At 43.6% G+C, this 13,182-nt stretch overlaps 1 protein-coding gene across 1 annotated transcript in view; it reads right to left on the minus strand.

Annotated features, from left to right (window-relative positions):
• Nucleotides 1–3,069: 3,069 nt before the first annotated feature.
• The window catches only part of ARPC5L (actin related protein 2/3 complex subunit 5 like), a 32,531-nt gene continuing 22,418 nt past the window's right edge, over nt 3,070–13,182 (minus strand). Inside the window, exons 2-4 of the mRNA XM_068248203.1 lie at nt 12,161–12,232; nt 7,875–8,051; nt 3,070–3,964 (exon numbers count right to left, since the gene is read on the minus strand). Coding sequence (XP_068104304.1) covers nt 3,902–3,964; nt 7,875–8,051; nt 12,161–12,232 — 312 coding nt within the window. The 3' untranslated portion in view covers nt 3,070–3,901. The remainder of the gene's footprint in view (nt 3,965–7,874; nt 8,052–12,160; nt 12,233–13,182) is intronic.

Genomic DNA, 13,182 nt, shown 5'->3' on the forward strand with positions numbered 1-13,182 from the left:
ACAAAAAGTAAAATCTTCTATGAACTCACCATACTCCTAATTGAGTACCTTGGGGTGTCTTCTTTGTAAAATGGGGTCATTTGTGGGGTTCCTATACTGCCCTGGCATTTTAGGGGCCCTAAACCGTGAGGAGTAGTCTTGAAACCAAATTTCTCAAAATGACCTGTGAAATCCTAAAGGTACTCATTGGACTTTGGGCCCCTTAGCGCAGTTAGGGTGCAAAAAAGTGCCACACATGTGGTATCGCCGTACTCAGGAGAAGTAGTACAATGTGTTTTGGGGTGTATTTTTATACATACCCATGCTGAGTGGGAGAAATAACTCTGTAAATGGACAATTGTGTGTAAAAAAAAATCAAAAAATTGTCATTTGCAGAGATATTTCTCCCACCCAGCATGGGTATGTGTAAAAATACACCCCAAAACACATTGTACTACTTCTCCCGAGTATGGCGATACCATATGTGTGACACTTTTTTGCAGCCAAACTGCGCTAAGAGGCCCACAGTGCAATGACTACTTTTAGGCTTTACAGGGGTGCTTACAATTCCGCACCCCCCAAAATGCCAGGACAGTAAACACACCCCATAAATGACCCCATTTTGAAAAATAGACACTTCAAGGTATTCATTGAGGGGCATGTTGAGTCCATGGCAGATTTCATTTTTTTTTGTTACAAGTTAGCAGAAATGGAAACCTTTTTTTTTTTTTTTTTTTTTGTGACAAACTGTCATTTTCCGCTAACTTGTGACAAAATAAAATCTTCTATGAACTCACTATGCCTCTCAGTGAATACTTTGGGATGTCTTCTTTCTAAAATGGGGTTATTTGTGGGGTATTTATACTATCCTGGAATTCTAGCCCCTCATGAAACATGACAGAGGGTCAGGAAAGTCAGAGATGCTTAAAAATGGGAAAATTCACTTTTTGCACCATAGTTTGTAAACGCTATAACTTTTACCCAAACCAATAAATATACACTGAATGGGTTTTTTTTCATCAAAAACATGTTTGTCCACATTTTTCGCGCTGCATGTATACAGAAATTTTACTTTATTTGAAAAATGTCAGCACAGAAAGTTTAAAAAATCATTTTTTTGCCAAAATTCATGTCTTTTTTGATGAATATAATAAAAAGTAAAACTCGCAGCAGCAATCAAATAGCATCAAAAGAAAGCTGTATTAGTGAGAAGAAAAGGAGCCAAAATTCATTTAGGTGGTAGGTTGTATGACCGAGCAATAAACCGTTAAAGCTGCAGTGGTCTGAATGGAAAAAAACAGCGCTGGTCCTTAAGGGGGGGTAAAGGCTGAGTCCTCAAGTGGTTAAAACAAACCAAAGTGGTTTGCAGTACCCAAAAACAGATACCACAGGAGAAGGAAAAACTCTGGTTCCTAAAGATGCTTCCCGTCCTCCACCGACTTGTTCCGGTGATGAGACCCCCGGAAGCACAGCAGCACTGCACCTGCTCAGTAGTACGGACCCACAAGGGCTACTGCACAGGCACATACGACTCACAGATGCGCAGGGGCATGATCAGGCTCAGCTTTTACAGAAGAAAGCAGAGCATGTCTATGCTAGTGCACATGTGCGAGGTGTCAACAAGTGATTTTTGGGGGGTCCTAGCGCTGGAATGGACCAGATGGTGAAGGACAGGGGAAAACTCTTTAGGATCCAGAGGCTTCTTCCTCCCGAGGTGAGTAACTTGAGGGGCATTTTTTTCCCCTACAGGTACAATGTAATACTTTTAAACCACTTATCAAAATCCATGGAAACCACTTAAAGCATTCTGATAAGTGATTGCCCAGTTCCTCTAAAGGTAGCCATACGTCTAGCGATGATGGGCAGATTCGACCAAGAGAATTCTCTCTCTGATCAAATGTGCCCATACACTGCAGGCTGATTCCCAATCGATTTCATGAAATTGATCCGCCTCCTCACCTCTGTCACCCTAATGTTAAGTGTCCCTCCGGTGCCCAGTACAAGTTATACATTACTGTCTGCGGCCTCTGCTCTTTCCGTTCTCCATACATGTGCCGCATGTGGTTGCCTAGTACCGTGGCCGCGTGTGACATCGAACGTCACACACGTGCACCCTTACTACACAACCATGTGGGGCGCACCTGTATGCAGAAACAAGAAATCCCGGAAGCAGCAGAGGACAAGCGGAGGCCGCGGACAAGTCATGTAAAACTTGCACTGGGCACTGGAGGGACATTTAACATGGGTGGGGGGCAGCACCAAGGGTTTCATCGCATTCGTCTAACATCCTGAAATTGCACGCAGTTACCACCGCCATGCACCCGATCGAGCAAGTGGGCCAACATCTTGCAGCATGTGTGATCGACTTATGCAACCAATTCTGTCCCAAAATTGGTCACATAGTCGGTCGGGCATGCACTCGGCGGCACTGATTTTCATCTGATTAGATTACAGTAATGGAAACGTATGGTTGATCGGCCGCCAAGTCGCCTGATGTATGGCTACCTTTAGAAGCCAGTCTTGTGCCTGGTACACACCACACAATTTTCACTTCAGATTATGTCTACGATCAACAAAATGATTGGATCAGGCAAAAAAAAAGAAAATAGACAACCTACTGATTGCCGACTAAAATCGTTCTCTTTCTGGAATGGAAGCAGATCAGACAGGCTGGAAAATAACTCTCTAAATACCACCCATACTAAATACCCAATGTGTTCTCTGTGTTACATTTGTATGTTTGAACCTAATAACATTTTTGATTCATTTTTCAAGCATCAATATCCAATTGGAAAAATGATTGTTAAAGTGATCAAAATATGAATACATATATACGCAACTTTCTTCTATCTCCAATCGATGTTAGATCAGAGTATCTATCAGATCTCTCACTCAAGCGGGATCTGAAATAAAAAGATTGCATGGTGTGTAGCAGACCCCACTCCCTTTGCATAATCGTATACAAAGTAGATGTTCCAGTTGGTAAAATGAAACATGTAGCTACTTTTAACACTGAACTGGAAAGAAATGAGACGAAGACCAATAACACAAAGATAGAGACAAGGACCAATAACACAACGATAGAGCAGATTGGTTTTATCACTTCACTCATGGAAGCTGGAAGTTTAATTAAGTTTACAGGTATCAGTAGAGCAGTGGGTTCTGCCAGAGTGGGCATCTTTCTCCAAAACATCACGCTCAGGACAAAGAACACCTCCCCAGCCATACTGCAGCTTTAACTTAGAAACGGCACAAACACATATCCGATTTCCCCCAACCACTACCGGCCTTAACCCTGCCTGCGCCAGAGAGGAGGACACCACCTGGAAGATTGCTGCATCGCCGGCCACTCTGGCGGGGTCAAGGGTTAAGGCCGTTGTTTCAAGTAAGACCAAAATCAAGGAACTCCTAAAATCCTGTATGTACAAGTTAACAAAAAGAAAAAAAAATAGCTACCAGTCCTAGTTCGTTGGAAAAGGTCAGTTCTGCTCCTTTCATCACATTTTGTAACTGGGAATCTTATGTTGGCAGAGGAGGGTAGAAGATGTCAGTTTGAACAGGGCCACTATGGCTGGTAGAAGGAATACCGCCGCCTGCTTCTCTCTGCTCATCTGGTATGGTGGCCATATCTCGCCCTTATCTAATGTCAGCACTCCCCCCAGCTCTAATTCCTCATCCTTGTCAGTTTACACAGTATCATCTTTTGTTAAAGAGGACTGGTGCTTGGAACAAAATATACCCCATTAAACAAACATACATTCATGTCTTGTCCACAGTCGGTAATAAGAAGCATTCCCAATTGAATTTTCCAAAACAGTTTTAATGTATAGCACTCTGCAGACAGGTGGCCTCTGCATCCACTCTTTCTTCCCTGCGGTGGAGCCCCGGAACATAAAATTCTGGATTCAGCTAATACAGTCTTTTACACAGTTTTTCGTGAGGTCAGAACTCGGACTATGGAACCAAGGCCTCCTATTACAAATGCCTGCACAAAGAAGAGACAAGAAGGTCACATATTTGCCAATGAGAAATACAAAATTAATTCAATACATTCACTTACAAAGGCAGCTCTTGGTGAATCTAAAGTGTATATTTGGACATCCTTGCAACTCAAGAGCCAACAACTCTTTAACCTCCTTAGTGGTATGATTCTTCCCAGATTTTAGGTTCTAAAAGCGGTACAAAGTGTTTTCTAGAAAGAATCAGACTTAAAAGTATAGGGAGCCCCCCCCCCCCCCAAGTTTAGGCAGCCACAGAGCGTATGTACCCCCCTGTTTAGGTGGGAGTGAGTGACCCCAATACAAGTGGCCAGTGTGCCCCTCATTATGGGTAGCCAGAGAGGGCCCCCTCCCCCACTATAGATAGCCAGAGAGGTCCAATATAGTTTAACTAGCACACCAAGTGAAATTTGACAAGGCTACCTCCCAATTTACACAGGTCCCAGGTATAGTGGACCTGGGACCTGTGTCCATTTATAGTAAACTTCAAGGGACCTGGCCAAGTAGTTTACTATATCATAATACGTCTTATATTGTATATTTATACAGGCGCATGGTAGGGATCTGGGGACAACGTTTATTATAGAGAGATTCTACTGAAAATGAAAACTGATATACTCACGTGATAAGTTGATACAAAATGACGTGGTTCCATCAAATTTATTATACACCCCTGAAGATTTTTTAAATTCTCTGTGGGTCTAACTAATGATGTTGGGTATGTGGCACTAGACCTCATAATTTTAAACATATGAGCTGGGATTGCATGCTTATTTAGGCTTTTTGGAATAAAGTTTTCGTCTTTATGTAGTGTAGACTAAAACATCTCCATTCAGGGATTGGGATCCGATCCCTTGTGGGACATTGCTGGGCCTGATGCAGTACAGACGTGGAGTCAGCTGTATAGGCACGACGGAGCAAAGTAGGTGTGACATGTCGTGGGCAGGGAATGGGCCATTGCTTCAGCAAGATGATCCACCTGGCGGGGCGCTTGCTTAGCGGCAGTCAGGGGCCATTGTACACACGCCGGATTATTGGCTGAGGTGGTTGTGATCAGCCGCCTCAGCTGACCTCAATCCAGTGTGTCTATGGGGCTTTACGGTCTGAGGAATAGTTACCAGCCTACGGGGACAGCTGTCCTTAGAAGAATAGTAACCAGCATATGGGACAGCTGGCCTTGGAGTAATAGTGACCAGCATACAGGGACAACTGGCCTTGGAGGAATAGTTACCAGTGTATATGGACAGAAGGCCTTGGAGGAATAGTTACCAGCGTATGGGAACAGCTAATCTCGGAGAATAGTGACCAGCATAAAGGAAGAGTTGACCTTGGAGGAATAGTGACCAGTGGTACAGAGACAGAAGGCCTTGGAAAATATAGGACAGCTAGCCTCAGAGGAATAATTACTAGCGGACGGGGAGAGCTGGCCTTGGAGGAATAAGTTACCAGTGTATGGGGACAGAAGGCCTCAGAAGGAATAGTACAAGTGGCCTCAGAGGAAAAGTTACCAGCGTACGGGAGACAGCTGGCCTCGGAGAAATAGTTACCAGTGTACAGGGAAATACTATGGTTGTCAAATTCAACACACACTTGAACGACTGACTATGAGAAACTATGATAAATAATTTCTACTCCGTCCGATATCTGTAAACAACAATGGGCAGGGCTGCTCGTCAGTAGTCAAACATTAAACCAACATGCTAACGGTCAAATGATAATGGGTTTCCAGAGCTACTGTTAGCTGGTTATCCCGAGATAGTTCTGTAAAAGCTATCAAATTGGAATCATAAATATACCGGTATCAGGAGCACATCTAAAATTAAGTTTTAAATAAGATTCAACCTTATTACGTCTAAATAAAGAGCAGACTGTTTGAAGGTTACCCCATTACCTGGGCGGTGGGTGCAGTGAAATGCAAAGACGTACTGTGTCAAACACTGCTGAAGACCTTGCATGTTCCAGTACACTGTGCAATTACATACCGAATACAGGCATAGAGGACTAAGGCGTTTGTCCAATAAACGACTATCATGATGTACACACACCACCTTCACAGAATGACTTCAGATACCAGCTGCACCTTTCTAATGACTGAGGTCCCTGTTTGTATTCCAAGTTTTTCTGTTTTGTAATCTACGTTCTAGCCGAGCTTTGGATCATAATTCAATGTGATTACAGACTAGGGATGTAAAATATAAGATGATTAAATGAACTGAAGCTTTCACTAATGTTAATGGCACTTAACAGGCTGAGCATTATCATTGTAGCCTATAATCATAACCCAGCTGGTAGCACAGCAGCCTGAATCACAAAGCCAGTTTATTAAATCAAGCTGGAGAAATGAAAAGATGTTTAGGAGTGAACAACACAAATAACTTCAAATTAGGAGATAAAATGCAGTTAAAGGACATTCAGACCTAATCTTATTTCTCAGTGCTGGTTGACATTTGGCCCACTAAAACCACTTACTGGCTTCCCCTGAGACATCAGTACTGCTCGGAGCTATTGCTGTACCTTCTTCATACAATGTGCTCACTGCTGTGCTCAATTTATCCCCAGAGCTGATCCCTGCCGAAGGGGCGGAGCTGTGGGCTCCAGTGGGAGAATTACTATAATGCTTGCAAGCCATGTTACAGCCAATCACATTAAACATTCTGTAACTGTGAACAGCAATGGCTGTCTACAATAGAAGTAAGGAGATGTTAAGGACTCCTGATGCGAGATGACAATGCTGTACTGTATTTGACTTGCATAATTCCGACACCTGTTAATTTTTGCACCAAAAGAAAGCAATAGAATATAAAACTTGAAACCACGTTACCAAAGTGGTGGCAGGGAATGCTACACTAGTGCCGCCCTCCCTCCTTTTATCCTAAAAGATAGGCGAAAAGCCAAGACCTGGCACCCTAGTCCCCCATGCAGAGCGTGCATTGGAGCATGCCGGTGGATGCAGAGCATACGCAGGACTATACCAACGTAAACATAACATTCTGTCCTCGCTGCAGCTCCGTTCCCTGCGTCTCCCAGGCAGCTTCTGAACTGGCTAGTAGAGCTCAAAGCTCACAGTCACGTGAGCCTGCAGCTCTAGAGGCCCAATTCACAAGTTTCTGGGTAGATGCATTGATGCAAGCTGGAGAGATGAGAGGTAGTTCTGCATTCTGCAGGATGCCCCAATGCCAATTCTGCTTAGGAGGGTATATCACCAGCGGATAAGCCAACTTTCCCACTTTACACCCAAAATTTGAGTGTCAACAAGTAAGTTTAGAGACAGTAGCAAGTAAAGAGATAAAGAATTACACTGCCCAGGACTTAATAAACTGAGAAAGATGGTCCTCAAAGTGAGTAATACAAAAACTGTATCTACTTTCAATGAACACCATTTAATGGCATTGCCCCTTAAAGGATATCCGTTGCAGGTGTGAGTGGGGTTTTGGGTGAGTTTAGATACTTACTTACCTGGGGCTTCTTAAAGCCAATAAATCAGGTGCATCGCAGTAGTTCCGATTTGAAATATCTGACCACAGTTGTGGTCGTGACTATTGCAAATGCGTGGGCCTGTCCACATGCCTCTTTTGATCGCACTTTCGTGGCCCGGGAGCATTCTATGCATGTGCAGTTTAAGTCGTTGTGAAGCAAGCATGCTCATTAGTCGCTGATCTTTCGGAAGGGACAGCGCCACTCTGGAGGGCACTGGAACTACAGCGAAGGACATGATAGACTGCTAGAGGCTGGTAGAAGCCCCAGGTAAGTAAATCTAAACCCCCCACCCACCTTGAATATCCTTTAAATCTTATTTAATTTGCTCTAATATAACAGTTTAACATTAGAAACTATTGTAAGAAAGAAGCACTGTTGTAGACTTTATAAGTTTTGAAGTTTGCTATCCCATCAGCTTACCTTTTCGTGCCACTGTAGCAATATAGCACTGCTGTTCTCTGTAGGCTTCTCAAAACCCTTGTAGATATATTTCATAAGTAGGTCAATTCCGTTTCGATCCAGTGTTTTCACTGCTTGCTCAATCTCATTACTTTTGAACGATGTGAGGACTTTAAGTACAACTGCTTGGGTTTTTTCCTGGTAAGAGCAAGTGTTATATGTCAGAAGAAAGCAAAGGCAAAAAACTATGTTCTTACACTGAAAGACAATCCTAACAACCTTGCAAAGAACACACAAGTGTCGCCAAGTTCCTGTAAGGAATTTTGGTGTTGGGGAAATCCTTGATATTGGATGCACATGGTAACTGACTTCTCACATATATCACACATCCTACAATAATGATGATGAGCCAAGTAAAACATGACAATTGGCTCCTCTTCAAAAATTTGGAAACATCATCGAGGCCCAAGACTTTTTTTGTGAGTAAGAGGAGAGTTATTTTCATCTTTCAACATTTAACAGACTAGGGTTTTAAATGAACTATGTATAGACAAGTTCTGTAAGCAAAACAGGTTGTTTTTGTAAAAATAAAAGAGTATGTTACACTATATCATGTCCCTTTCTCAGAGACCTACAGCTGCTTGCTGAAAGCCATTCAGTCTGAACCACTTCCAGTGTCCATTCTCATTAGGTTGGTTGTTGCGTCCGCTTCAATCGCCGATACTCACTTGTCTCCCCTGTTGCAGACCCCTCTACTTAGTGCCGAGCAAAAGCATGGTGATCCCCACTGGATTGCAAAAGACAAATGAGAATCTTTGGCAACAGGAAAGATTCTCCTTGGTTCACGGTGGGCCAATGAAAATTCTCCCTGTAGGTAGGGCGAATTGGTCTATTGTAATTCAATGGGAAGCCCATGCTCCTGCCGGCCTCCGGTCTGTGAGCTTCAGGACAGAGCTGAGAGGTCAGCAACAGCGGAACACATGACTATGCAGATCAAACACAGCGATCAAGGCAGGCAAACAGCGTGCTTGCAAAGCAGATGGAGCAAACATGCACAAGAGAGCTTACCGTGCCGTTTTCCACTTGCCTTAAATGGGAACCGAGCAATCAGGAGTGATGACTCCAGGTTGACTGGGGGAAGGGGTAGGGGGGAGTTTGCAGGTAGTAAAGGCTGCTAAGGTGAAATGAGCAGCTGAGAATTACTGCAGCTTCATCTTTATTATGCAAAGATGCTAGATGTTTACAGAGCTTTTCCATGCATAATACATGTAATATAAACGTTCCACTAAATGCAAATTAAAGGCTATACTTGGATTTCTAATAGTGCTAGTTAAATGCTAGAAAAGTGTCCATTCCCCTTGTGACCTTCATCATCCAATAAGAGGCTAGGTTTTTACTAAAAATAATGAAAAAAAACCAACAACTGATGAACTGTGTCCACTAGCAACCCATAAGCTGGGGAAGAAAAGCATTCTTACTCCACAGTAAACTGGGATACATAAACTTGATGGCTCCGTTTAACTCTGATCCTTCTGTACACCCGGTATGCTTGTGGTATGCTAATACAATACTTAATAGAAGTAGAAGTAAATATTTCCAATTTATGTTAAAATACCTTCATACATTAGACAATATCACTTTTAGTGAAAATGTGAATCATATCTACTCAATTGGACAAACTGAGGAGCTGAGAAATGCTGCTGTTAACCTCTTGCCAGGTTCCAAATTAACTAAGAGCCGGCATGCCAGCAAGCTGCCCACAGTCTGCCTATTGTCTATCTCTAGCCTCGACCTACAGCTGCTCTTAACCCTGCCATACACTAGCAGATTTTCTCCCGACATGCCCAAAGGATGGATCCCTTCCTGGTAGACATCTGATCAGACAGGGATCTATCATTGCCACATGCTGTACATTCATTTTAATAGATTTCAGCATGAAATTATTACAAATCAATAAAACTGTTGTATGAAGGCCCACTCACCTTGTCCCCCACACTACAGGTATGCCCCCGCTAATGCTGTTCTCCAAGGCCCTATGCAGAGTATAGGCACAGAAGAGCCGCTCTCACACTCACCTCACCAGCTGGCGCGCCCCTACTGTGTGTGTCCGGCATCTTCCCATGCCTGTAGTGACCTGGAGGCAGGTACACACTCACATGCACTGCTGGATCACTGCAGGAAAGGGGAGATGGGAAATGAGACGCACAGAGGAAGGGGCGCACCAGCTGGAGAGGTGAGTGACAGAACTCTCTGCAGCACTAGTAGCATAGCATTCGTCGGGAGACACGTCACTCATCTCTGGGCCCCCATAGATACCGCCACACCCCCAATCGACTATCCAATCGATACTGTCCGTTGACTTTTGCAAGAAATCAATTAAATTCCGATCAGGCAACAATCATCGTCAGATTCGATTACAGTGATCAAATCTGCTGGGGAATGTCTCAGTGGATGGAAGCCTTTAGATCAAGGGTCTCAAACTCAATTTACCTGGGGGGCCGCAGGAGGCAAAGTCAGGATGAGGCTGGGCTACATAAGGAATTTCACAATCGCGGCGCATTGCCGCCTCTGCCCGCCCCTCTCACTCTTCCTTCACAGAGAGGGGCGGGGAGAGGCGGCGATCTGTGCGGTGATTGACGTCAGGAGGGGCAGAGCTGAAGCTGAAAGCTCTGCACCTTCCAGGAAATGCCGACGGATTGCCCCCCGGGCGATTTGGGGGCTCTGCATCCCTCGTTTAGCGGCGGGGATGCGGCGGATTACTTGGGAGCACTGAAGCGAACTATAAGGAAGCTTTTGCCGGCGAGGGCCACAAAATAGTGTCGAGGGCCGCAAATGGCCCGCGGGCCGCAAGTTTGAGACCCCTGCTTTAGATGATCTATTGCTGCACATGTTCCACTATAGAACTCACACTGATGGAGCAGGACTGAAGATTACACAGATCAACTACCTACTGAAGAGATCCTGCAGGAATGAAAGCACAGCATTACCACATGACCACAACCAGCTAATCACAGGCTTACAGATGCAGCTAGGGAAAAAAACAAAAACATTTCAGGCTAGATTTCCACTTGTGTGATTTTTCCACAAATTTTCGGTATGAACATTCACATATCGATGAAAACCAATGATTGTGAAGGGGCTAGTTTTCATTTTATACTAATTTTCGCATGAAATTGTATGCCTGAACAAAATGTAAATAATGAGAAAAATCGCATTCAAATGCCAAATTTCACGTTTGTATTCTTACGAGAAAGAGGAACTTGGCAAAATCGAAAGTGAAATTTCGCATGAAAACACATGTAAAATATTATGGGGTTTTTTTATTTGCAAAAAAAAAAAAAAAAAAAAAAAAAAAAAAAAAAAAAAAAAAAAAAAAATCGCACAGGATTTTCCTGAAGAGACTCTACAGTGGAACTGTAGCCTAAGTCTCCTTTGTAACCACATTAGTAAGGCTCTGAATGACTGGGTGTAATCACATGTCACTTCCACTTCCAACATAAAAAAAAACCCTACATGCACATGCAAACAGGAAATAATGGTGGCTCCAATTTTAATAAACAGATGTGCTTGCTGAGAGTCTGTTACCTCCTTTCTTATTGCACCAGTTTAAGGACTCCACCCTGTGTGATCTTCCCACGGAAGTTGACACAATTCTCATTATTTGCATAATGCTTTAGAATGGGCCTTTAATGTCAAAGTCACATGGGTGACTGCAGCCCTCTCATCCCCATGACACATCCCTAACAGCTGTGACCTGTAGCTGAAACTACACGGCTATTAGGAGTGATAGTTGCCAGTGACTGTATCCCTCCTGCAAGACACTGACAATATTAAGGTGTCTCACCCTCTAGAGCAGGGGTCTCAAACTCGCGGCCCTCGATACAATATTTTGTGGCCCGCGCCGGCAAAAGCTTCCTTATAGTTCGCTTCAGAGCTCCCAAGTAATCCGCCGCATCCCCACCGCTAAACGAGGGCTGCAGAGCCCCCAAATCGCCCGGGGGGCAATCCACTGGCATTTCCTGGAAGGGGCAGAGCTTTCAGCCCTCGTTTTGCGGCGGGACACGGCGGATTACTTGTATTGGGAGCACTGGACTTTTTTTGTGAAATCCCTTATGCGGCCCAGCCTCATCCTGACTTTGCCTCCTGCGGCCCCCAGGTAAATTGAGTTTGAGACCCGTGCTCTAGAGACATGTGACAGCAATGTGTAACAGCAGCAGTCGCCTGCGTGACATGACCAGAAGGCTACCATGTGAGGCTCCAGTTTTTTACAGAAAACTTCTTCCAATGTTGTGCCCTTCTATACTTACTTTCACTTGTGGGTTTTTGGAGTTCACAGGAGAGTTCCGGAAGGCAGCGTGGAAAGCTCGAAGCAGGTCCCCTGTGCAGCAAGCAGTTAAGGATCACACAAAGAAGTTTTTCATACAGATGACAATCAGGCACTACCTTCAATGAGTTACATTTATTCACTGTAGAAGACTTACATACTGATTCAACAGGTGTTTTTTTGCTGTAGTGATTAAACAGGTGTTTCTTACCAGGGTCATTAAACCGGGTTTTCTTACCGGGCACCCCCTGCACCCACTGTTCCACCAACACTCTCCTAATTTTTGTTATCCGATTGGTCCAGAGTACATCATATGAGTACACGTTCCTGGGTGTGGAAACAACCATCCCCACAGTGCAGTGCCACCTCCTCCACTCCCGTTATATTGGAGTGGACAATACATGGTCCGCTCATGCTGACCATTGGAAATCTGGTTCTAGTTGGAACTGAGCCTTAGACCTAGGTTCTCCACACATGGTACACGTATCCCAGGAGGAACTTTAACTAATCATAGTCAGTCCATTATAGTAAGTGTTGAGACTAAAAAAAAAAAAAGATAAATGACACATAAATCATTCTAAATGAGTATTAATAGTTAATTTAAAGCATCAAGGAATGCTTGCAAAGTATTTTTTACAATTATGGAGTAAACCTAACAATATATATGCATTGTGGGGTTACGGGATATGTCCAAAGCAATAAAGGAGGTCTTGCTATTAAAAGGTTGAGAAACACTGCACCTTAATGGCCCTTTTTCAATAAGAGATGTTATTGCGTTTATCTCAATATTCACTTCCGTGATTCAGCCTTGATTTTCGTGTGATCCAACAAGTTTATGGCACATTATGCGATTATCAAACTATTTTCCTGCACTCCTATATTTTGGACTTCAATTGCAAAACAAACAAAAAAAAAAAAGTATAAGGACTACATTTGCGATCTGGAAAAAAAAAAAATTCACTTCACAAATGCGTAGCACCAATGGAAACATCCCTCCGTGGTGTC

This window comes from Hyperolius riggenbachi, chromosome 8 (genome assembly GCF_040937935.1).
Source record: "Hyperolius riggenbachi isolate aHypRig1 chromosome 8, aHypRig1.pri, whole genome shotgun sequence".
In the NCBI taxonomy this organism is placed as follows: domain Eukaryota; kingdom Metazoa; phylum Chordata; class Amphibia; order Anura; family Hyperoliidae; genus Hyperolius; species Hyperolius riggenbachi.